This window comes from Dermacentor variabilis, chromosome 8 (assembly GCF_050947875.1).
Source record: "Dermacentor variabilis isolate Ectoservices chromosome 8, ASM5094787v1, whole genome shotgun sequence".
NCBI lineage: Eukaryota > Metazoa > Arthropoda > Arachnida > Ixodida > Ixodidae > Dermacentor > Dermacentor variabilis.
In genome coordinates this window covers 139,514,779-139,541,492 of record NC_134575.1, presented here as the reverse complement: position 1 = coordinate 139,541,492, position 26,714 = coordinate 139,514,779, and the positions used below count along the sequence as shown (strand labels likewise).

At 44.3% G+C, this 26,714-nt stretch overlaps 1 protein-coding gene across 4 annotated transcripts in view; it reads right to left on the bottom strand.

Moving 5' to 3' along the window:
• LOC142590618 (MIF4G domain-containing protein-like) overlaps nt 1–26,714 on the bottom strand; it is a 152,912-nt gene that overhangs the window by 22,716 nt on the left and 103,482 nt on the right. Inside the window, exons 1-6 of one of the 4 annotated variants that reach the window (XM_075702947.1) lie at nt 20,728–20,956; nt 15,840–15,913; nt 15,548–15,653; nt 14,999–15,013; nt 8,331–8,500; nt 6,059–6,224 (exon numbers count right to left, since the gene is read on the bottom strand). In XM_075702947.1, the coding sequence (XP_075559062.1) occupies nt 6,059–6,224; nt 8,331–8,500; nt 14,999–15,013; nt 15,548–15,638 (442 nt within the window). In that variant the 5' untranslated portion in view covers nt 15,639–15,653; nt 15,840–15,913; nt 20,728–20,956. Of the gene's footprint in view, nt 1–6,058; nt 6,225–8,330; nt 8,501–14,998; nt 15,014–15,547; nt 15,654–15,839; nt 15,914–20,727; nt 20,961–26,714 lie in introns of those variants that run through there. The other 3 variants (XM_075702944.1, XM_075702948.1, XM_075702945.1) reach the window with 3 other exon arrangements.

Below are 26,714 nucleotides of genomic sequence, written 5' to 3'. Positions count from 1 at the left end.
CAAAATGGTGCTTTCTAGAATTTTTATGTTTTACCTAACCAATTTTTTAGTTTGGCAAAGTATGTTTTCGGAAAGAGCATTTCATTACGTACAATATGCTATGCTGCAATGTGTGCTGGAATATCGTTTGTAGTGGTAAATAATTTTTTTCCGAGACCTCTAAAGAAACTACCATTTTCTTGTGGTAACGAAAGAGTTAATGGCTCAAGTCAGCTTCCATTTTCCAAAATGCCTGTGTTCTTTAATATTCACTCGACAATTTTGGTGACATTGCCGCGAAACTTAGCAATTATTTAGTGACTGTCTCATTCTAAAGACACTCAAATTTGGCAATACTAGTCAACATTAACAAATTTTGTTTAAAAAAATCCTACTATTTTTTCCCATTAACACTTGAATGTTTTTATATGTGACATACTTTTATCCTGAATGTAAAAAATTTCTGCAATAGCTAGAGTGCCTTTAATGTAAGTCATCTTCAGACCTATGATGTTGCCAAGCCTTCATCAAGATATCAGAGATAACAGGTCTAAAACTGAGATATTAGCCAGAAAAGTTCACGTGTGAGAAAAAAAAGCAATAAACAATAGCTCTCAGGTTGGAAAAATACAGGCGAGGTGAAGCACATGTGTTTACACTTAGATGCAGGTTAAAGACGCTCAGGTAGTCAAAATTAATCCAGCGCCCTTCATCATGGCATGCTCAAAACTAGGGTTCTTCCTTTTTGGGCTTTATCTTGTTTCCAAATGCAGACATTAAATGGACATTAAAAATAGAGGCTGATGATAAGACATTTCCCTTGAACAATCACAAGAAAACAAAAGGAATTTCGGGAACTGTTGTATGGGCATTGGTCATCAGACAAGGGTACAGTGTACTAGATAGGGGCAGTGTGTTCAGAAGGCGGAGCGCGCCACGCGCCGCTTTGAAGCCGGGAGCGTAGACAGGTCCCGGATGTATGCGGCGGCGCTGCAGTCGCACGGGCTGTATGGACACGTTCTCCGTGTGTTGCGGCCAGTTGCAGCGTGCTTGCCATGTGTTTGTTCTGAAGGGCTCTGAAGGAATTCCTAGAGTTTCTGTCTCCTTGGGAGTCACATGCAGAAGGATTGCCATTTGTTGGGCGTGTTGGTAGACTGACATGGAAAGCATATTTAGCGCCAGCGAACTAGGACAGAAGGGAGACGACACCACAATGCGCTAACTTCAACTTGATTTTCAGAAAACACCCGCCTACTTAACTGTGCATGTGTTAAATAGGTGGGTGTTTCCTGAATATCAAGTTGTTGAAGTTAGCTCATTGAGGTGTCGTCCGAGTCCCTTCTGTCCTTGTTTTCTGACACTAAATATGCTTTCCATTGCAAAAGGACTTTGCGGCTTGAGCCAGTCGACGGCAGATAGGCTCCGTGTGACATTGTGAAGCACTTGGGCTCTGTTAGAATACTTGGAAGGAGAGGGTTTTAAATACCTATTGACATCTAGACTAAGCCAATAAAAGTTGGAGAACTTCTTGTGATGGGGGGGGGGGGGGTAGTCGTGCGCGCATCCAACGATCACCCAACGCCGTCTCAATTTTTTATTGTTGTGAATTGCCTTTTTATATCTTGGCGAAGGCAATGCAAACAGGAAACACAGAGGTCAGTAAACATTTGGTATCGCTATTTCACTCACCTCATAATTCTGACAAGAAAGGGGACGTTGCGTCACAATTGACGAGTTAGTTGAAGCTGGAAATCTGATGCTGGTAGAGCAAAAGCTAAACAATACTCCGGCAGAGCACCGGGCTTATGTGGAGGAAAGGAGCAATGATCGCCTCATCCATTATATATGGCAGGGCATGTCGCGCAGAAATTTTTTATTCGCAAGAAATGTGAGGACTGCCGCTCTCTTCTTTTTCAGAACTCTAGTGTCAGTAGCAGTCTCAAAATTCACGAAATTTGTGACAGGGGAGGATTGCGCTGTATCCCTCCAAGTTGCTTATCGAAGCACCAAAGAAACTTGAGGGAATATATTTACAACCTTCTTCAGCAAAGAGGAGCTTTGCAGCAACATTTAGTTGATGACACGATTCTAGTGAAAGCTTTAAATTTGGCTATGCCATAGGCTGCAAATTACATGCTGATGATTTCACATCAGCAGTTGTTCGTTTTTATGTCCTAACAAGGCTGCACTTTTACGTTAAAGGTGTTAATCAGTGAAGAGAAGCACGACGAAAAAATAAATTGCACTTTAAAGTTAGCTATACTGTTCTTAGCAGACTGGTGCAACATATGCATGCTGACCCTTCTTTGTCTTTTTCGTCTGAATGCACAACTTATTCTGGTGCGTTCAAAAAGCTAATTTTGTGAGTATAATTACAAATGAATTGAGTAATTTATTTGCACATATTCATTCCGCTATAGGTCTCCATTGTTTGGGTAGGAATGTACTTGCACTGCTTTTCTGTGTTTTGGCATACTGTGTGTAGTTTTGCAGAGATCCCTTTTACTTGGCGTCATTCCTACCTGTTTTATTCATTCCATAGAAATGTAGGATGTCAGTGTGTATCATACTCACACATGAGCCTGACGTTCGGGAACACTTCATGATGTAAATAAAGAAAATTCAAGAATAAACTATGCAAATGTAGTTGCGGGGGGCTTGCAAAACAGAATGAAAGAACGAGGGACAAATATTTATCGCGAAAGAAGGTAAATGCCAAGCAGGCAAGCTCTTTGGCTTTGGGCTATGTACGTACATGTTGTTTTGCCTTCTCTCCTACAACAGCGGCTGAGGAACTAAGCACTTCACGTTGGGTCGCAGATGCCACGGCCGCTTTTTTATGAATGCAAACCGCAAAAGAAAATGTGTGCACCTGGAATCCGAGTTTGTTTAAATCAATTCGATCTCCTTTACTACGGCGTTATTTGCAGCCGACTTTTCCGTTTGAACAATTTCTGGTTACGAGGCAGCGTGGCTCAAAACAAATTTAACGGCTTTACGCCACTACTTCAATGTCTGCAAAACCTTTGCTGTCAGGTTAATAAATGCGTCTAATGGGCGTTGAGATGCGCTAGGAGTGCGCATACAATTCATCTTTTATATGAAGTAAGTTTCGGGGATGCATCTTAACAACCGCCGAGGATTTGCACATCTATTTCATTGCGACAGAAAATGATGATCAAAATATCAGCATGCAGCGCTGGCGCTACGCTGTACGTTCCGTACAGCCCATGTTCCTGCAGCGCCATCTCGTGCTATCTACATGAAGCGCCTCAGCAGCGAGCGCTCCCTGAACACACTGCCCCTATTCTAGTACATTGTAACAAGGGGCTGAAATGTGACCATGAGGCAGTGCTGCCAACCTCTGAAGACAGATTTCCCCTAAGTTTGATAAAAAATTCCCTAGATTTCTCAAGAAGCCATTGTCCAGTTTGTCATATGGCTTCTGACGAGAAATTATTTTACTATGCAAATAGACTGCAAAAATTTCGTGCTAAAATTTATTGCTTGGATCTATTTCAAATATATAAATAAAATGTTACTGCACTCAACCCAAATCATCATCATCATCATCAGCCTGACTACGCCCACTGCAGGGCAAAAGCCCCTCCCATACTTCTCCAACTACCCCGGTCATCTGCTAATTGTGGCCATGTTGTCCCTGCAGACTTCTTAATCTCATCCACCCACCTAACTTTCTGCCGCCCCCTGCTACTTTTCCATTCTCTTGGACTCCAGTCCGTAACCCTTAATGACCACCGGTTATCTTCCCTCCTGATTACATGGCCTGCCCATGCCCATTTCTTTTCCTTGATTTCAACTAAGATGTCATTACCTCGTGTTTGTTCCCTCATCCAATCTGCTCTTTTCTTATCCCTTAACGTTACACCCATCACTCTTCTTTCCATAGCTAATTGCATCGTCCTCAATTTAAGTAGAACCCTTTTCGTAAGCCTACATGTTTCTGCCCCGTAGGTGAGTACTGGTAAGACACAGCTGTCATACACTTTTCTTTTGAGGGATAATGGCAACCTGCTGTTCATGATCTGAGAATGCCTGCCAAACGCACCCCAGCCCATTCTTATTCTTCTGATTATTTCAGTCTCATGATCCGGATCCGCAGTCACTACCTGTCATAAGTAGATGTATTCCCTTACCACTTCCAATGCCTCACTACCTATTGAAAACTGCTGTTCCCTTCCGAGACTGTTAAACATTACTTTAGTTTTATGCAGATTAATTTTTAGACCCACCCATCTGCTTTGCCTCTCCAGGTCAGTGAGCATGCATTGCAACTGGTCCCCTGAGTTACTAAGCAAGGCAATATCATCAGCGAATCGCAAGTTGCTAAGGTATTCTCCATTGCCTCTTATCCCCAATTCTTCCCAATCCAGGTCTCTGAATACCTCCTGTAAACACGCTGTGAATAGCATTGGAGAGATCGTGTCTCCCTGCCTGAGGCCTTTCTTTATTGGGATTGTGTTGCTTTCTTTATGGAGGACTACGGCGGCTGTGGAGCCGCTATAGGTATCTTTCAGTATTTTGACATACAGCTCGTCTACACCCTGATTCCGTAATGCCTCCATGACTGCTGAGGTTTCGACTGAATCAAACGCTTTCTCGTAATCAACGAAAGCTATATAGAAGGGTCGGTTATGTTCCGTACATTTCTCTATCACCTGATTGATAGTGTGAATACGGTCTATTGTTGAGTAGCCTTTACAAAATCCTGCCTGGTCTTTTGGTTGACAGAAATCTAAGGTGTTCCTGACTCTATTTGCGATCACCTTAGTAAATACTTTGTAGGCAACGCACAGTATGCTGATCTGTCTATAATTTTTCAAATCTTAGTGGTTAGATTATGTTGGCGTTCTTCCAAGATTCCGGTACGCTCGAGGTCATGAGGCATTGCATATTCAGGATGGCCAGTTCCCAGATCAACCCAAATATAATGTCACAGGTTTAAGCTAACAACACGGCTGCACTTGCAGCCATATTCACAGAAGCATATGTCAGCAGATTTATACTTTGCTATACATGCAAAACAAGATTTACGCTGAACCTTTTTGCAATAATAGTATGGAACATTAGCACCGCACCCCTATAACAGAGTGAACCAGTATCAGGACAGTGTGCTACTGCACAGCACGAATGCAAAAGATGTGCAGTAATTTTTTCTTGCATGCCACGTAACTGGAGCAGCACAACTGCACGTAGATGTCATTTGCAGTGAAGCATGCAGATAAGCAGACTAATGTATCCTTTGCTCCATGTCAGAACTAGCCCAAACACACCACCATTGCGACTTCTGTCAAGGTTGTTTGGCCTATGGACTGTTCCTGGCAAATTTTAGTATACAGGTGCATCAGCACCTTTGTCTGGTGTTGAAGAATAAATTTGTTTTGCCAGCCACAGATCAATATTTCCTTCAATGTGCACAGAAATTGACAGCCCAGGGGCAACAGGAGCATTGCTTCGTTAATGAGCCCAGCACATTCCCACCCTGTCATTTGCTCGGCAAGATGCTTTCTCTGCACTGCTGTACAATCAAAAGTCATACTTCGCATGGTGATGCGGAGATAATTTAAGGTTAGTGAAATCAAAATATGACCTTCACGGTAGCGGTTCCACTTATCGATCGGTCGTTGTGTCGCCGCAGCAGTGGTTGCGTTTTAGCACAAAATTTACCTACATTTTGACAACATTCCCTATATCCCTAAACAAGACCTGTAATCTCCAAACTTAGACAAACTTCCCCGAGGTTAGCAGCACTGCCAGGGGGTGAGGCTTTTGCCATCACCAAAGCTACGTGGGTGAATGGCGCGAACAACACACAGGTCGACATCACACAGAGACAAGCGCTCGCCCCTGCCTAATGTTGTACATATTACTACACTTTACGCCATGCAAACTTGCAACAAATAATGGAATGCCAACTAGCCTGATCTTCCATGCCAACCTTGTTTAGCTGCCCTTTGGTGGAAGCTTATCTGCAGAGCATGGCTGCTTATGGAGCCACCTGACTGCACTCGGCAGACAAAAATGCGAGCGGCGTGTGAAAAGCAAATGTGGGACTCACCGTGCAGCGCCTTCTTGACAAGGCCCTGGTACTCGGCGGGAAAGGAGGCATTCGCAGGCACCGGCTCATCGTGCGAGAAGCTCTTGGAGCGCCGCAGCGAGCTCTTGCCTACCACCGGCGGGTCCTTTGTCGACGACGGCAGTGAGGAAAGCACCACGGGCGGAACCTGCGTATGCCACAGCAAGACTGATTAGGTTGTGCACCACAGTGAAGGGTCCATATTACATTACTATAGGCATTGCCAGTATTGCAACACCATTTCTGAAGAACGCTTTACGGCAAGACAAATTTGGACTACGGCTAAGCATACAAAAGCGCCTCCACCATATGGGAAAAGGGGTTCCATTATAACAAAGGTGTTTGAATAAGATTCACCGCAACACAGAATTGTACTGAGGTGAAGCGTTTTGGACAATAGGCAGAGTTGATTAGAGTAAAATGAAAAGTGAAATTACCTACAGCTATTCAGGGTGCCAACGCAAGAACGTGCACACTGGGTGCTGGCAGGCTTCATGGTACAATAAGTCATTACATCTATAACGAGGCTTACAGTTGTCACTGTAAAACATGCGGTTCCGCATGGCACGCAAAACAATCTGAATAATTATGCCGGCGACAGCAAAAGGAATTAGTGTAGGTGGCTTTTCCCCAAATAACCTCTAACTGTGGAGAAGCTAGCTTTCAAAAACACTTACAGAGTTGCTTTTGCATACACGCACACAGAGACAGATTTAGGGGCATCTGGCAAGTCACATATACGCATCTTTCATATAAAATGACGTAGTGGCCATGCCCATACATGCCGCCCACTAGCTGCTCCTAATGGGTGAGTTTCTAAACTCTGTATCACATGCTTTGTAGTGCTGATGTGTGTAGCATGTATGTTAAGAGGGGCCCTTAAGGCAGAATAACATTATCTGCCACAGGGGTAGTTTTTTTTTATCTGTTAGAAAGAAAATAAAGACCACCAAATCCAGCAATACCTATTCCCATAACACGTAAGAAAGCTTAAAACTCGCAGTAAGTATGCAGACAATGTGAGCATTTTATTCACCCGACGGTACTTGCCAACTCCCTTAGGTACAGGAAGCTCTCGCAAAGAAAGTCCTCTGGGCGGTCACATTCAAGGTGCTGAATCGCCAACCATCGATTCTTTTCAGTTTTCTACAACTGTTCCATTTCTTGTCAGGCGAAAGCTGCACATCGGATCCTGCAGGGTGCTGCATCACACCCACCCTCGCCATACCCTTCACCTCTCCACACGTTCTATGTTCCGCCAAGTTGTCCAGGGTGTGTCATTGGTCTCTTCTTCGACTCCTGCGCATCATTCTGCAAATCCTGTGGGAGGCTCCACTCCTGTATCGGTGCGTGTTTAAAGTGACGATCCTCAACAAACAGCACAAGTGATGACTGTTGCGAAGAGACAGATGAGAGGGCATGTTCATCCAATTTTGAGCACGTAACTTTTGTTCGCAGTAAAAACAAGGTGCTATACGAATTGATTCGGAATGGCATCACCCTTGGCCAGCGGCAACCTTTAATACGAGGCATTCTCGTCACATGTAGACCGGTTTTTCCTGCCGGGTACCAAAGGGTTTTCGTGGACCGACCCAAAGGCAGTACATGCAGTCTAACACAGCATCTCAAACAGTGACCTATGATTGCATTTGGAGCACACAGCTGTTATAAACTCCCAGATAGCGCTCAATGTGGCCTTCAGACCCGGCAGAGCATCCATGTGCAATCACTTATTGCTTGACATATCTGCTCTCAGATTCTAAGCATATCGCAGTTGGGTTCTTTCACAAGTGTGTGTTCACGTCAGCAATGATGCACATTGGATCTAATTGCTCCGCCCTAACTGCTCAGTCCACCCCTGAAGTCACCAGTGACGTCACCGGTAAAAACAGTCGAAACCGCAATGAGCTGAACCGATGGAGGTTGAGTAATTGTGTCAAGTTTATATAGGTATAATATTGTACATACTCTAACAACACAAAATTGCGTACAACTATCATCTGGAACAATGCGATGTCATTTAGGTAAACATTTAATCTTAACAGCATGCGGAGCATGTTTAGCTTCACAAAGTTACCACAGTTCACGAGTGCCCTTCCACTACAAAACGACAATGTTTTGGCACTACGACAACGTAGTGCCAAATTTTTTCTGGTACAGTGTTTGCCTCATTCTAGTGCCGTTGTTTCTTCTGCTCCCAGCCAGACGTGTTTCAGTTGTGGTATTCTACGGCCACACGTGCAAGGGCACCCACCTGGAAGTGCACCGCCCTGGGCGCAGCAGGTTGCTGCTGAGAGGGCGCTCCGATGCCATTGGTGCCATTCATGAGCGCCGCCTGGTGGTGGTGGTGATGTTGGTGATGGTGGTGGTGGTGGCTACTGTTGCTTGGAGGAGGAGCCACGTCTTCGCTCGACTGAGGCAGGTCTGCACATCGCGCGCCCAACGATTGCTCTGGTTTTGCACAATAGTGCATCGTGCAAGAGCCTCACATTACGATTCGCATTAACATGACCAAGAGCATATTACTCCTTTTCCTTCGCTTTTGCGCATTTTCACTTGGTTTTGCAGAAATTCACGCTTCCATGTAGCCTTTCGACTTCTGACATCTGCCATAAGGACATTTCCAGCCATTGTTTTTTTTTTTGCTTTTCGTGTGTTACATGAAGTTCCAAACTTCGACGCTTGCCGACGTTTTATGATTTCCAAAGTTTACACAATTTACTATAATAGTTCTTTCTACAAACCGGTTCTGGTACAAGGAGGTTGATGCATCATGAGATCATGATATTGGCTCACCTAATTTGTTCTTACAATCGCTGTGCATGTTACACGCAAGCGTAAGCCGAAGAAAGTCGCACAGAACATTTTTTTTTCTCTCTTTTATGACCGACATCATCCTACAGATCGAGCCTTGTTAATCAAGTCAATAAACTTTGTTCTGTGCGACCATTTGGGGAACAGCGCTAAGAATGTTTTCTATGTCGGCGAAATCAACACCAGAACTTTCTCTTATCCTCTTTAATACCTTCCTTTCCTATCGGGCCCGCCCGTGTAGGCTGTCCGAACCATTTCGGTCAATCAAAGAACATTAATGGCAGATTTGTAATAAAAACAGACGAATAGTTTTACCTCGTCCCAGCTTCATTTCCATTTTTACAAGCTAACAACCGACTTTTCTTATATCTGTCAACATCTGGCTCTTATGTCAAGGTCTTATGCAAAACCCACTACTACTATTCTAACTATTCGCTTCGAAATTATTCAATACTAATTACTAGATGCTTCGACTTTGCTTTGAACCAAAAAACTTTTATTTGTACAAGCCTAGTAAATTGTCGTACACCCGACGGTAGCACGAAGCTACAAAAAAAATGCGTATCGGTTTCACACAAATAGTGCTTCACACTTGAAAAATTCAGCCTGGTTTGGGAATATAACACAGCACCAGTGCCTTTCTGGAGGAGTCGCTCTACTGTCTGAGCTCGTCAGAACCGCTAGAAGATGTCAAAAGGCCCGGGACAAAAACGATATTTTCTTGAATTGGGAAGTTTTCTCTCAGAGAAGCTCGTATGACTTCATGTGTTGCTCGTGCAGCTCTCGAGTGAATGACAGTTTCATTTCCTTTTTATGTTAAGCTTTTTTTTTTTGCGCGGCCATCCTTTCTGAAAAATGAGTTTGTCAAGCCCAATACAATTGGGCAATGTTTCACTTCAATTCAATTTCTTAGCAAAACATTTCAATATAACACATCATATATGCGGGCAGTGGTCCCAACGGAAAAACTGTTCGCAAAATACTAAAGTTAGCACAGATTTCTCTTTGTCTCAGAACTAGTTGCTGAACTATTACGTATCTGCTCGGGCACAAATAGCTTTGTTAAGCAGATTACGGGAGGAATCAGCCAGCTGCAACTTTTTTTTTTAATGCATAAAATTTCTATGCCTACCCAACGAGGAAACCCATCTGACGTGCCTCCGTGCATCCATCACGTAAGATGATCGCTTTCAAGAGAGGGCCCGAAGCAACGAGCGAATTGACCTTTGTGCTGCCTTTTGCTTGAATGCAAACTAAGCGGCAAGAACAGAGCGCACATGAAGCTATCAGCACTCGGCGCACGGTCGCCATCGCAGATCGCTTTCAAGACAGAGCCAGCGCAGCCGCGCCATACACAGCTGCTGCCGGAGTACGGTTGATCACGATTGATAATGGTTCGCATCGAGAGGAGGCAGCGCCATCAACCATGTCTACGTACGAGATCTACCAGATGTGAAGCTGTTCAATAACGTCACATACTACAGCACGGATCGGCCAGTGCTCATCTTCCACGAAGCAGCGGCATCCCCCAAATGCGCCATCATATAACACAATTAAGTGAACATTGCTACTACTTGCCTCTTCATGCTGGTCTCAGTCATGATTTTGGCGTTGCAACTGCGCTTCTCCGTTTCACGATTATGTTGCGGTGTTTCTTGCAATTATGCCACACAGAGCAGCATACGACGACGAAACCGCAGATGATTAGTAGCAAGTGGTTACGCATCATTTAGATAACTCCCACAGCAAATTCTGCATGTATTTTTTTCCCCTACCGTTTTTAATACCACAGACTTACAAAACACTTTAACTAAAGAGCTTAAATAAGTTTTCCGCTATTGTGATATTGCAATAGATGAACTAAGTTCCGACATTTTATGCATGCAGAATTAAAGTGCATAATCCATTTTATTCCTCATCATCTCTAATTTTTAGTCCAATTTCGCTTCTCCAATGCCGAGTAGCAGGTGAGAGCTCATTCAGGCCAGCCTATCAGCCTTTCCTATTATAATAAGTCTCTCTCTCTGTGTCTAGTGTGAAAATTACATAAACGGCAATTTGTTCATTTCATAACCAAAACACGTTTTTCATGGCGCCATCTTTTTCTCATGCTCAGCCATAGTGCTTCATGCAGCATGTGACCTAAGCGCATATAATGTTAGCTCCTGGAGAAATGCAGTGCATGCACCCATTCAAGCATTAACATGCAGCGACCACTCCATGAAAACAAGATGGAATAAAGTGGCTGTTCTTATGTTAGCCCTAACACTTTTATCCAACATATGCTATTTTGTTTGCAGACGGATCATGTTTATGTGCAGAATTCATGCAACACACCTGCCTACTACAAAAAAAGAAAAAAAGAAGAATGTTGCAAAATCCAGCGCTTTCTCAACCAAAGCTTGGGCAACTGTTTATTTGTACTTTATTGCTGTTTATGTTTTCAACTGAATTTATTTTTTGTTGAAATCTCCCACCAACTTATTATGAACACCTCCAATGCAACATATGGTTGTCCACACTTCAGCCTTCGAGCTATTGGTGGCAGAGCAATGAAAGCAATGATACGGCAGCAGTGGCGTAGCGTAGCAACAGGGGGGTGGGGGGGGGAGGGGGTTGCAAGGGGCCAGTAAGGGCGGGGGGTTGTCTGAAGACACCCGGAAATTGTTGATATCCTCGCCTTCCTCGAGTACATCCGGGGGGGGGACAGAAGACCTATGGGCCTGAGGTGCCAGACGACCTAGCTATGCCACTGTACGGCAGCGGAAGGTACTGGGACAAATACTGCGTTTCCGGGACGTCCTTAGAAATTCTAAGGTTTTACGTGCCAAAACCATGAATTGATTATTGATACACGCCGTAGTGGAGGACTAGGAAATAATTTTGACCACCTGGGGTTCTTTAACCTCTTTACTACAGAAAGACAAGGTCTTCCAAGCCAACTTCACATGGGTGGACGTACCTGGGATCTGGGTATCTTAATGTAACCATGTCAACAAAAATAACGGCCCTTTGACACCTCCAGAGCATCGTAGCGAGTCGCAAGATGTATCAAAATGCAGATCTCAATGAGACAAGCAATAATTAGTCGCAGGTTAGGTAAAATTAATGGTATGGGCGTAATTATAGCGCCAATATAGTCGAAAATAAACATTGCACTATACCCCTGTAAAGGGTGAATCGCCATAGACAGATATGTTGTGGAAAAGCCGCTGTACAAAATACTTTTGGAAAATCAAGCCCGTTCATTTAGACAAAGCGGGGCTTGCACGAGGCATTGGTGCTTGGAAGGCGGCTTATGCGGTGCCCTCAAGCAGCAGAAATTAGTCGTTGAGTAGGTAAAATTAATGGTATGCACATAACTAGCGCCAATATAGCGAAAAATTAGCCATGCTGCACCATAGCCGGCTATCTCCAGGATTGGCCCACCTGGCCTCTTGGTCGAAAATGAATGTTCCTCCAAGTGCTGACCCTAAAGAGTCCACGGTCGACGTAATATGCGACACAAATGAGATTTGAAATGAGTCGAAATCAAACATGAGAAAGACAGAGAATAGAGTTATAATCGACACTAAATCATGAAATCGTTTGAACCACCAAGTACGTCAGCCTTGTCTTCTTTAACGTCGACATTTTTAACAGCCTAAGGCGCACTATGGTGCGTTCCTCAAGAAATAGGGTATAAGCAATGATTCAAGCTGATAAACATGCACGATTTGAATGTCTCGAAACTTTCGCAAGATGTACTTGGCTTCACAAGAAGTGTCTGCAAATGTGGAAAAACGGTGAAAGCCAATTTTTTTAACAGCCACTTCAGCGAGATATGGCATCTTACTTTGGTAGCGAAGTCCACTGTGGTCCGGCTGAGGAAGACACGCCATTTTAATGTCTCACAACTTTTCATTCAGGAGTACTTGGCTTTAGAATAAGATGTCCAGTACATTGGTAGTGATAGGTTAATAATGTACACCTAAATCTAAGTGCACGACCATTTTGGCCCTTTGCCCGCGTAGACATGCAGCCACCGCTGCTGCGATCGAACCCACAACAGAAGGAGCATGTGTATGCTCCTCGAGCTCACCAGCAGTGCTACGCCACTAAGTTGTTGCTCCCCGTACCGCATGCGGCTTCCCCTGGTCGCAAGCACTGTCTCTCAAGCTGACCAGCAACGCAGAGATCTATTTCTTTGCATCGCGGCAGTATAGACAAAAGTGTGAACAACTGTACAGTTGCTAATACAGCTATCTAGTGCGCGGAATCTGTGCGCTTGTTTGCGCCATTTGCTAGAGATGCCACTGTTTCGTGAGCGAATGTTTTTTTTCTATGTGCCCACTGTCTAATGGGAATGAGTCACAATAATTTGCGCTGGTTGCCTCAAAATAAGGACGGCCGAAGCGGCGACCGATTGGTCGCACTTTAAGATTGACTTTACGTGGCAAAAGATTCTTCGAAGTTTTTTTTTTTTTCTATGATGGGCGCCCCGACAATGCTGGTGTTACCCAAATTGACGAATAGCAAAAAAGGACGAACAGCAGTGAACTGCCAGATTATCGGCGGATGCTGAAAAGCAGCAGACGCCACCTGTTTCAAACTAATGTATTTTCTCCGCTAGACAGCGAATCGATACAGCAGCGTGTACACACGGAACTCGAGACAGATAATGCGTGAACTGTGAAGGGTTGTTCATTTACTGAGAAAAATACATGAGGAGAATTCAGTGCAATTATAAGAACAATAGGTTTTTACTTCGTGAGAAAAGAAAAAAGAGAGGATATTGACCAGCATGAAAATTTTCAACCTAAATCCATAACTTCGGCTGCTGCACGAGTGCTTAAATACCGATAAAAGTATTTGGCCTAAGAGTACGACCTTGCACTGTCATCTCAGGCGCACATTTAAACCAGGCAAAATGGTGGAACGAAATGACTACCATTGTTTTTCAGTCGTGTGCGAACTCATCTACAACAGCACTGAGCAAAATATTGCCCACATTTTACTGCTTCCTCTATCGGGATTATCGGCTGGTTTTGTGCGTTGAATTCTAACGATGTGCATGGAAAATTCTGATCTTCGTACTCCCCAGGCCAGCACACTGCATCATGCGTGTAGCTTTGGCATTCGCCTATTATATTAAATCTGAAATCCCATAACCCTGTACTTACTCTATCTCTTCCCCGGTATAAAGCAAACGATGCTTCATGCATAATTTGATTACCTTCCTGGCAGACTGGTTATTCCACAGTGAATCTTTGTATGACATAAGCACACAAACAGCACAATGCCGTGTTATGCGTCTATGCTGTATGTAGCCAACTAGCTAACATTAATCCATATTCCTCGATGACTGCTACTGGTCTCGAAAATGAAACTCAGTGGGAACCCAGTTTGGACATTGTAAGTAGAACTCCCACGAATGAAGTGATAGCCCTATATTACAGAGAGGTTTTGTCGAAACAAGAAACCACGCAGACATTCTTGTGACCTGAGCAATGTGAGCATGTGCAGTGAACTAGTGTAGTTGCGCAACGAAAAAAGGAATACATCAGCTCTGAAACAGATGAAGGAAGTGAGCACTAAATACCGTTGAGCTGCGCGCAAGAAATGGAGATGCAGAAGTTATGACGAATCGGTGTTCCATATCCAGAGGCGAGCGTTTCACCACGAACATATCTTGCAGCAAAGTGCAGCACAAATTAGCATAGTCAGCCACGACATCGGCTCCGAGATTTCTAGTGCAGAGCAACCCAACACAACGAAAATCACGGAGGCCAACGGTTCCGTGGCTAAGCGCCCCACTGTGCCTGCCAAATATTACATGCGATGATGTTCCTGTGTATGCTCCTGGAGCATATACAGCAAAATTATGATTAGAGCGAGCATAAAGGCGCTCAAGTCACCATTCACCGTCTTCTCAGGGCTCAGAAATTAAACGATCAGCAACTATTGATGATGCGGAACAAGAAGAAGGAAGTATTCTCTGTCAAATATTTGCACAGGTGCAGAGCTATTTGTTTTCGTTGCCCAAAGTACAGTAGCTCACCGCAGTGGTCACGTGAGTGCGTTGTTAGTTGCAAAAGAGAAAAAGAGTAAAGAGGCATAACTTCTCACCAGAAACCCTCACACCTGAGGTTCCACAGCCATAAGGTACGGAAGGCATCCAGATAGGACAGAAGACGGCCAAGAGGTGGCGGATTGTCAGAGATAAAAGAAAAAGAGAGGGTGATATTTTGAGGACACCGCTTCCCAGAGCCAACATTATTTCATACACCGAGCATACATTCTACATACATACCCCTCTTTTACCCCGTCCCCAAATGGTACACCGTACATTAAATTGGACACTCCTGCCAAATATTGTATTGCTGGATTCTCTAAATAAATCGCTCACACTATTACTGCCATAATGACTTGGCGTTTGCCTACTTTTGAGCTGTGTGCAAAATCTGCCAGAGTTGCACGCCAGGTAACAACCACACACCAGCGCTTACAGGAGCAATGCAAGTGTGCGACGTCACTTCGCAGTGTTCAAACTATCGTATCTGTGACTTTTCAGTGTAGAGTGTAATATTGAACTGAGAAAAGGATCACCCGCTGCGATGTCGATCGTCTTTTTCTGCCTTCGTTTCGAATAAACAAATAAACAACTCGGCGACTCACCGGGAGGCCGGTAAATCTCGATGGTCGGCTTGGTCGATTTGTTGGGCAGGCCGACTCGGCGCGCCAGTTTGGCAGTCTCAGTTCGCTTCATCGCGTCCTCCTTAAGCTGCCCACGATTAAGAGCAAAATACACACAGGACATTAACAGACAGGACACAGGACAACGCAAGTGTCGGCTAAATGTGCGCCCCTTAAAGCACGCGCGTTTTCAAACACGCAATGGTGCTCTGTTGCAGATACACAGCTTCTGGTTTACAATACACGGCAATAGAGAATTAAGAACAAAACACACCTGCCGTGATGCATGCAGTCATGCAGTCACGAATCAAGTACGCCGGCACACCAGCAGATCAAAGAGTAACACATCTGAAAATGGAAAAAGTTGAGCGTCCACCAGAATGAAATTCCATGCCACAACATGCGCAAGAAGTTGATTATCACACAAACAAATTCTCAAACACAACTGCTGTCTTCCGCCTACAAGAGTGTGAAGATTATGCCGGCATCAAACATTCATGATATATGTACGAGTTGCTGCTCGTTCACGTTATGCGACCATGTTGCTACAACTTCACTAGATCATGCACAAAAACAGTAGTAAATTTCAATAATAATAATAATATTTGGGGTTTTACGTGCCAAAACCACTTTCTGATTATGAGGCACGCCGTAGTGGAGGACTCCGGAAATTTTGACCACCTGGGGTTCTTTAACGTGCACCTAAATCTAAGCACACGGGTGTTTTCGCATTTCGCCCCCATCGAAATGCGGCCGCCGTGGCCGGGATTAGTAAATTTCAGAACACGCATTTAGCGAAAGAATTTATTCGGTTCTCAGGTTGTAATGGAGGTGAGCAATGTCACGGTCTTGCGGAGAAGTATCCAGTGGAAGTCCAATGCAAGGGCGAACGCAGCGGCTTCGACATTTTTTGTCGCGGATGTGTATTCCGAAAACATTTATGCATGAATGTATACACTGGCCTCCATTAGACTCGTTAATCAAGTATTTAACACTTCAAGTGACGATCTTCACTCAACCAATGTGCCAGACACACCGAATGTAATGCCACACACCATGCCATTCAAACTTCATGGCATGGACAGGGCAAAAGCACGGTGCGGCAATCCATATCATCGGCACAAAAAAAGGTAACTTTAATCCTGTCGGAAAGATGCGACATAAGCAGACTGCCGACTGTGCAACATGGCTAAAGACGTTAATTAGACGTTTGCCACGAGGCAACCTCCACCCATGCATCAGCGCCTACCAAGAATTGAATGCAGCATTGACACCGACTGCTGACGGGTCCACAAAAGGCAACCCTCCCCCCACCACCACCACCACTACCTGATAGCCTGAGCTAATGATGAAAAGGGGCCAACATCAAACGATACCGAAGAAACGGCACCGACCTTGGATTACCAAGGTGCTATCCTGCCACATATTTCATACCATCGGAGGGGGGGAACATGCTTCGGAGGTGGGGTGCAGCGGAGCATTGCGATAGCATGGGCCGTGGTATCGCAACTGATGGGACGATTGTGATTGGCTGCGATACAGTCATCAGATTCCCTAGTCGAGTCGCCTAGGGAAGACGACATTATTAAAAGCATGGACTTTTCGTGCAGTGGCGCCGATGTGTCCTGATGTGAACTCCGATGTTTAACTTGCTCCTAAATGGAGCGAGTTTCCTTAACTGGAGCCGTGCAACTAATGTAAAATAAACCCTTTTTTCCTTCATTCCTACAACTGGACGTATTCGTCGATGGGCTTGGTGGATTCCTTGCCCTCACGCCACCTCGAGCCGCAACAGTGCCGTGTCTTTTGATTCACGTTGGTGGCACTTTTACGCCTCAGACGCCCTAGCTGTTTGAGTCACGCTGTGTCGATCGGCACTGAATGGATGCCTGCAAAGGCTGAGAATGAGAAAACAGCCACAGCTGGAGGTCTTCAACTGCCTATGAAAAATGATCATGGGGCCATCAAAATTCAATGTCCACATGCTGTTTAACTAGACTACGTTCACTCCTAATGCCCCATATATGTTCCCGCAATGTTTCAAGAGTATGCATTAACGACCACTCCAAAATTATGAAGGCAAACTCGGGCACCAATCGGCAAAGTAAATGACTCGTCGCGCGCACGACTTCACAGTATTGCGAAAAGCTGTGATGTAATCGCAGTTTGGCAACTTTCACAAGAGTTTCTAAGAATAGAATACGACAGCTTTATTATTTTTTAAAAAGAACTACACAAAATTCGTGCAGCTGCTTTAGGACAAGGCTGCGGACACCAGGTAGTGAAACAATGCATTTGTGGCCGAGCTGCAGGTGGCCTTGCAATCCTCTACTCGTAACACTCTCTAGACGCGCAACCCTAAGCATTCTCCAACACTCACGAGTAACAAAACTGCGCGAGAGTCAGAAACACTTTCCATAAAGTGGAAAGTTGGGCGAGTTGGTGAGTGATCATCATACCTTGCTGGTGAAGCAGCGCACTGACATGGACACAGTGAAGACAAACAGGAAAAGACGACACTCGCTGCACTCGCAACTATTTTATTTCAGAACACATCCTTCATATTTATATACCTGCGCACCCTCAGGCGTCAAAGAAAATCAAGGCAAGATTAAAGGCATTTTTTTTTAATCATTTGCCCGCGCATACTCGGGCGTCAAAAATATGGCACCTATCTATCATGGTGTGCAATCCTATCGTAATTTGGTTGGGGAAACCAGGATCAGCTAACCAGGGAAATAATCGAAGCCTTTCATATTCACAAGAGGGGAGAGGGTTGTATCAGTCAGCCATCTGTGCATCTAAGCAATGGTGAGGTTGCCTTTTTGGGAGTACACTAAAGAGAAGAAAAAAATTGTTTAATAAAAATGGTTGTTAGGGTTGCAACAAATTACGATAGGATTGCACACCATGATAGATAGGTGCCATATTTTTGACGCCCGAGTATGCGTGGGCAAATGATTTTTAAAAAATGCCTTTAATCTTGCCTTGATTTTCTTTGACGCCTGAGGGTGCGCAGGTATATAAACATGAAGTATGTGTTCTGAAATAAAATAGTTGCGAGTGCAGCGAGTGTCGTCTTTTCCTGTTTGTCTTCACTGTGTCCATGTCAGTGCGCTGCTTCACCAGCAAGGTATGATGACTTACTTTCCATTAGACGCATACCGTGGTTTAGCGTACTGTGTTACCTGCACTTCTCCAAGCAACCAATATGAAAACTCTCAACCCGAGCTGTCAAATACAGTAATGGGTGCAGAGCCTGACAGAACAATGAATAACACCCCCAGTGAATTTAGCTTGTTATGCAGTGAGTGACGACATAGTATATCCATACAAAGAACGTGAGCAGTTTACTATAGTTGAAGTCATTATTTATCGACAAATAAACGCTGTAGGGCCCACAGTACCTGCAGGAGGTTGCATCGCTTTCTCCATCTGTTAAACTGCGTGAAAGACGTCTAACAAGTTTTGGTTATAAATGAGCAAACTAATTATAAGCACCGAAACTTTATCACAAAGAGCAGGAGGGCATAGCCATTACCCACATTCGGGACTAATTACTTTTGTTTACACCTTTACCTATATCAGCGACCGGGATGCAGAGAGATTTTCCTGGAGAAAAGGTGCGCTCGCTACTTTCCTGTCGAGAATGCTGTGTCACGCTGATAACGCAAAAGCTGTACGTGACCTGGAAGCACCGAACTTGGAGCGTTAAAGAAAGGAAATGCGGAAAAGACAGATGATTATTATTGTGGGACAAGATAAGCCCCAAAAGGTGTACATTTTTTTAAGAGTACTGTTTCTTTAGCTCCAATCTGCGCATACACTCTTAAAGTTTGCACCCTTTGGGGCGTATCATGTCCCACAACAATAATCATCTGCCTTGCTCACATTTCCTTTCTTTAACGCTGCAAGCCTGGTACTTCCAGGTCACGAACAGCATGCACGTTATCAGCATGGCACAGCATTCTCGACAGGAAAGTAGCAAGCATCGAGTTTTCAAGAAAGGAAACGCTAGCGAGGCAGGTGACAATTATTGTTGCAGAACAAAAAAAGACTTTAAACTGCTTTCAGAGGCTACATTTCCGGGTAAACAACTTGTTTTGGTGCATCACTGTTCTACATACAGTAACAGATGTTCATGAATACGCCACTAGTGAGGTGGCTGGTGTGGTCGCTTGAATGCAGAGAATGTGCGACACCAGGATAAACCACCGGTTCACTCGAGCCAAAGTTTCGCACAGGGCACCACTGTTGTCATCTGCCAACGCCACACAAAAAACGCTGTGGGGACGGTTGGTGTTGTATACCATACAGATAGCCAAATATGCCAGGCTGCTATGTGAGCATGTGCTATGCGACTATTTGTCGCCACCCCGTTTTGAAGAGAATGCCAACAAAAGTCACCATAATCATCTGCAAAACCAACATTTGTTGAGTGGCATTGCAGTAGACGATGCCCAGTTTGCATTAATTGTTGACGAAGCAGGCAAGTATGATGCACGTGAACGTGGCATTAAACTGAACCTAACGCGAAACGTGAAATTTCGGCAGGAGGGCGAGCCAGTGGTTTCGCTGGAATATTCCCCTGCATGCCTCATGCTCCTTTTCATGCAGCACTCGGCATATTCCTCGCTAACGCTAACTTTCCTGCCTACGCAGAAGCAGCATGGTAGTCTAGAATTCAACAAAAGCTCTTCTGATCAGGCAGAATCTTACGAAAAAGTGAAAAATTGTTACTTAACGTTTACACAGCACATACTGAATGAATAATTTCGACTCGGTCCTCGACGTTTTGCTTTCTGCAAGCAGCAGCACATATAGACAGTTTTCTCAGCGAGGAGGAACGCAGCCTCGAACCAGCACCCCACACCACTCCTCCTGGCACTGGTATGTGCGGATTCTATTTTCTCCCAGCAACAGCTAGGAAAGGTAGCAGTTTAATAGTGAATTAGTGCGATTCTAATGCATTGTGCCTGGAATTTCTGCGATATCAGATGACTCAAGCGCGAAATCTTGCCACTCATCGTCAACAGCATGTTCACCGTACACCGTTTAGTGTGATGCCACATATACCAGGATGGCGCCGGACAAAAGACGGCACTGTGATCGCAAAATGGCGGTGCCGTCAACGGTCTATACACATGTCAATGCCGAGAGACCTGGTAGTGCCGCTGGATCTGGTTCTCCTCGATCTTCCTGAGAAAGCCGTGCTCCATGTTGAGGCCCGGCGAGGGCACCACCGCTGCCGCCGCGTCGTGGCGCTGCTCGGTGCCCAGCATGTCTCGTGGTGCTGGTGCTCGATTTCTTGGCCCCGCCGCCGGTCACCGGGTGCCGCCGCAGGAAGCGCTGCTGCTGCTGCTACAACCGGGGGCCGGGAACCAAGTCGTCGTGTCTGCGTTAAAAAGCTCGCACTGTTCATTCGTTCATTTATTCATTGCTTGATGAACATTTGCCCCTTCAACAGTACCTACCCACCTACGTCTTGGAACACTCATGGTCGTTTCGTTAACTTGGTATGTACCAAAATTGGCGTAACGTGACAAGAGTGCATGACAAATATAAATGATAGGTCAAGACACGAATGTCATGTAGATTGTGAAGCAGCCGTCTACGTCATTAGTATGTACCAGAAATGGCATAGTATGAACAAGAGTGTATTATGAACACAAATGATCGGTCGTGACATGACATGTAGGTCATGAAATAGCCGGTTTGGTGCTCTCATGGCCGTTTCGTTAACTTGGTAGGCTCTCCGCACACTTTTTCACATAAGATCAATTCCCACAGGGCATGGGATCCGCCGGCTTTCCTTTATAACCCACAGTGCCTCATCGGCATTACAGTGTGGGGAGTGGGGACAGTACCTCAACAGGTACGATATACAGAGACAGTTTGCATGTACAATATTAAAACAAAACACACGAAGAACACAAACATTATGCAAAAGAAACCGTGCAGCTAACAGCACGAAAACAACAACAACAATTCGACGTCGGTATAACCACAGCCGACACAAGGTTACATAGCAGGGCCACAAAAACCAGGGACCCGAAAGAAGGTTAGAAACATTCAAGTGTGAAGGATTGAAGAGCGATTCATGTTCACACTCAAAATATACTATAGCAAGGGAGCCACAAAGAAACGGAATTAGCGCAGCGGAAACACTAGAAAGAAAAGGGAGCACCACATGACAATCTTGAGGCCTAGTAATAAAAAAAAAAAAGAAATCTGGTGGGATCCATCAGGTACGCAGCCTCAGTGGGGCACGTGAAACGTCTTGTGCATCCAGCAGAAGGTGTAGGGCACAGAGATATGGAAATGACAATCAAATATGCAAGTTACATTTATATAAGCAATAGATAATCTTAAATGGCTATCTTATGCTCGAGCTAGTGAGGGTCTTACGGTCTAATTTTGCAATCGTGCTCGCTCCCTATTCGTAGTGGGAGTGTTTGTCTTGCAGATGGTGCTTAGGCACAAGGGTAAACAAATGTACCTACTGAAAAACAAAAAAAAAAAGGTTGAGGCACTGGTGCAAAGTATATCTTCCTCCCAAAATGCCAATCACAAACCAGTCTTCGCCCACTCTTCTAGCGCCGACACGTGACACTGTGGCGTCTTCCAGCCTGTGAGGACAACCACAGTGTCCTGGTACCTATAGATATTGCGGTCTAACAAAAAAAAATGTTTGCTGCACTGCACTAATAAAATACTAAGTATTGACAAGCATAATCAAGCTCAAGGTAGAAAACAAGTCACTTAGAGAAAAAAAAAAGAAAGAAAGGACAACAACAATTAACACATACACGAAATGGTCACAATAGAAGCTGCATTTCAAAACATGTTAGACTTGCGGTCTGTTCTGAAAGTTTCCCAAGCATTATTATTATTAAATCTGTGTAGGAGAGTGAGGCATCGTGGGTGGTGGCCACTACTCATTCTCGCTTAGGCAAACAATATATTAAGATAGGCTGATTTAGACAAATTAAACGAGCAAATATAAACAAGACAATATTAAATCAAAGTATGTTCATACAAAGTTTCAAGTGGCAAATTTCACCTCTGCACGTATACAATTTGTCCCACAAGTAATGACAGGTCTAAAAAATGAAATAAAGATAACATTGGATGGCCAACACAATTTTGCATCTTTAAAGTAAGCATAGAATACAATAAATAGCCTACAAAGTAACACCACAACCTGTAAAAAAAGAAAAGAAAGAAAACATGATTTTAGGCACATGCAGAAAACAAACTAAAATTGTATGAAAATAAAAGTACTTATAACAACCGTTCTGCGGTATGAGAGGGGTATTTGATAGAGAGTACTGATAGGGAAACAGTACAAACTGCTTGTACCGTACCTAACTTCAATTTAGAGCGGTATTAATTGTGCAACATCATCTAATCGTGTGGCTCGTTTTCTACACAAACAAGTATTCCCACTCATTGCTGGGTCATTTCATGCCAACTGTCCCAACCGTGGCGCTCGGGAAAAATCATTTCTCTCAAGAAATTACGAAAAAAATTACACATATATAAGCATTACTTGCACAGCATTTTCCTAAAATATTTCAACCGGGAAAAAGTTTTGGCCCCGTGAGCGCCATTTGAATTTCACGAAATAATGGAAAACCAGGTGTGAAAAACAAATTCGCCAAAAATCAACCGTATTGCGCATAATTTCAAAATTTGGGGTTTTGCATTGCCTGAACATTGTTTTTGTTTTTTTTTTTCACTATAAAACAGTTTCACAGAATAACTTTTTTGGCACCGAGGTGAAAGTGCACAAATTCTAGTGCTTTTATGAAGCTTTTCACAAAAACCGGTCAGGAAAGGAAACCTGGAATAAATTTTATAGAACTATCCCTAAAACTTACTTTCTAAAATGTTATTTTCGCCTGTATGCTGCTCACAAGCTCCAAAATGAAAGCCTGAATTCGGCAGAAAGGTTATGTTGGCCTATGTTCAGATCTTAGTAGGTGGTCAATGAAAAAATAAGCAGAAAAGCGGATATCACTGAGAAGAATAACAACAAGCGATTTGTGGTCCGCTCTTGCCACTTCACGCGTAGGCGGTCGCGTATGTATAATTCCAGTAGCACGGAAGTGCGCAATGTCAATCTACCTTAAGTAGGCATACCTTCAGCATTTAAATTCTTAGGAACTCCTGAGCGATCACGGCTTTTATTCCTCTCCGCACAAACCGTGATCTGCATCACCCTGGTTTGCACTTGCCACCAACATGGTATCAGGTGAAGTGGAAGCGCGAGCCAAAGAAATGCAATGGTGGGACTCAAATTCAAAATTTTTCTCTCAATGAAAACGCAACTTAGTTTGATTAAAATTTCCGTGGCGAAAGCTGTTATTCTTCTCAATGATATCCGTTTGTCTGCTTACTTTTTCATGGACCACCTTAGTGTGTTATTAGAGAGTTTTAGAATAGGGGCCCCAATATTTTGGGGCCCCAAAGAGCTTTGCGGGTGTTAGCGTTGGTAGCGTTGGAGCACGCAGGAGTGAAGAGTTTTAGAATAGGGCTTTGAGTTTGCGGATAGGGTCTTGCGCTGACAGTGCCACTATGGCAAACAATTAGTTGTGCTTAGTTTTGAGCAACAAAACTTTACATGCCTTCACCAGCCAAGCTTAGCCGTGTTAGGCCTACGAGCCATAAAATCCACACTCGAATTCGGAATCAGCGGCGTCTAATGAATCAACCTTCATAACACACGCTAGTTGAGAGAAAGCGATAACTGCAGTCACTTCTCCTAGCTTGCGAACTTCACGCGTTACCGCGAATCGAACCCAGTTTGGTGCTAGGTTAGAGCCGTCGCTTCGATGGGTGCCGCCATGTTTGTTGAAAGCTTTTGGGAACGCTATTTACCGTTTTTTCGTAGGCGCCGCCATATCGTGAACGCAGTGGCGCCGCCTATGAGCAGCGCCATACTGGCTTGGGTGAAAGCGGTCTTTGGCATGGCAGGTATACGCTCGGCGGTAGGTTCTGGCGTTTGTTTTCGCGGTCGTACGGTCTGTTTAGTATGACATGCGTCTTCTACGTGGTAAACAGTTCTGTGAGACTTGCTGAAGTGGTTTAAGGCGCCATGGCGGAATTTCTGCTGGCGTTGAGGTGGACGGAACACGCAGCGGAATGGGGGGGGGGGGGGGGTGCACGCATATTTGAGCCTACCATCAGCCTCGGAGGGCAATTGTGTATTTCCGAATGTTCCAATCACTAATGTGACCTATTGCAGTATTATCCTCTACTTCTAAGCTGCGATTTAGGGGCCATGAAACATACGCGACGATCGTAACAGCGTGGGTACCGTTCTGCTACGATAGGAGCTGTGCTGTTATACTTTGACAAGTGTTCAAACTGTTCGCTGCAGGTTACATTGCGTGACTACTTGGTTGGATGGATGAAGCTTCCGCCCATGATTAAAATAGTTTTGGGTAGTAATAGCAGCATACCTTACAGTCTGAATTAAGCTTGTCCAGCAAAGCGACCGTTCACGAACTGCGTGAGCGTCTTAAGCAGTAGTAGGTTCTGGATTACAGATATCTTTGTTCTATATAGCGCATGGTCCGAGCATACGGCATCAGCGGTTATATATTTATAAACGTTGTGCGGCGTTAGCCCGTTTTCTCTTGATTTTTAGAGAAAGAGGATGATAACCGAATTTTTTTTCGGTTGTGTTCGTTCAGTTCTCTACGACGCACTCACTCGTATTACGGAAATTCGGCGCTCAAAAATAGCCATCGCATTCTTTTTATGCGAACCCTCTCATATATTATGGCTGTATACAGGCCAAAAAGGCAATGCCGAAGCACACAGCTTATATATGTATCCTGCTGGCTCACCAACCGCAGTGATCGCTGTGTTGAGCAGCGCCATGGGCCTCATGCAGCAAGGCTAGCGTAGACATATAGTAATTTCAAGCATACTAGACTTGAAATGCGTGAGAACGATGCCAGTGTATCACAAATATTTGATAGCGCCTGCCGCTCATATGTTTCGTGGTTGCCTTAGGTTGGCCGTGCACGAGCATGCGCTCTTATGTTTTGATTTACTCCCTACGCCATTTGATCAGACAGTGAGCTGATTTACTATTTAATGCTCGTAATACAGAGACGCTGGTTTTCTTTGTTGAATTAAAATCGATATAAGCAAAATAGTAAACAACACATACATGCACCGCGACTGATAATGCGCGTACACCGCGGCTGATCATGCGAGTCACATTTTTGCGCCCCCCAAGACATATTTCTGCCTACAGTAGTTACCAATGCACCGAAAGGCTTCCCTGATGACCTTATATGAACGAATATGGCGTAAATTTCACAAAGTAAGATCTAAAACATCTCGAAATCTTTCCGGAGCACGCGACAGCAATACTTTCAAGCAGCGCCGCGCCGGATCGCCCAAGCCAGAGAGGAGGAAAGGCTCTCCGCGCGCCCTATCCTCCTCGCCCGATGAAACGGTCTGAATATATAATTTGAAATAGCGTTCCCAACGCAAAACCCAAACGCAGTTTGCGTCTCGCGCATGCGCAGTGGCTTCGACGCTATTTCTTTGGGGCCCCTATTCTAAAACTCTCTACTAACGTTTATAGACATAGGCCAAAATAGAGTTTTTCTTTACAAATTCACGCTTTTATTTTGGAGCCTGTGAGCAGCACATAGGCGAAAATAATAATTTAGAGGATAGAACCTTTTAGGGAGAGTTCTTTAAAAGTATTTCCAGATTTTCTCTCCTGACCGTTCTTTGTGAAAAATTTATCAAAAACGCTAGAATTTGCATATTTTCACCTCGGTGCTAAGAAGTGAAAAATATGAAATTGCCTTTTAAAGTGTTTTATAATGAAATAGCAATGTTCAGACAACGCAAAACCCCAAATTTTAAAATAATGCGCCAAACGGATGATTTTCGTCGAATGTTTTCGCGCCTGGTTTTCCATCATTTGGTGAAATTCAAATGGCGCTCACGTGGCCAAAGATGTTTTTCCCGTTCAGAAAATTTTGGGAAAATACTGAACAAGTAATGCTTATATATATACACAGTTGGCGTGAAATGACGCTGCTTGGATGACAGACAATACGGGCGTTTGTCAGCGCCCAGTTTTAGCTTGCCGTCTGCCGTCCGCTCCGATCGG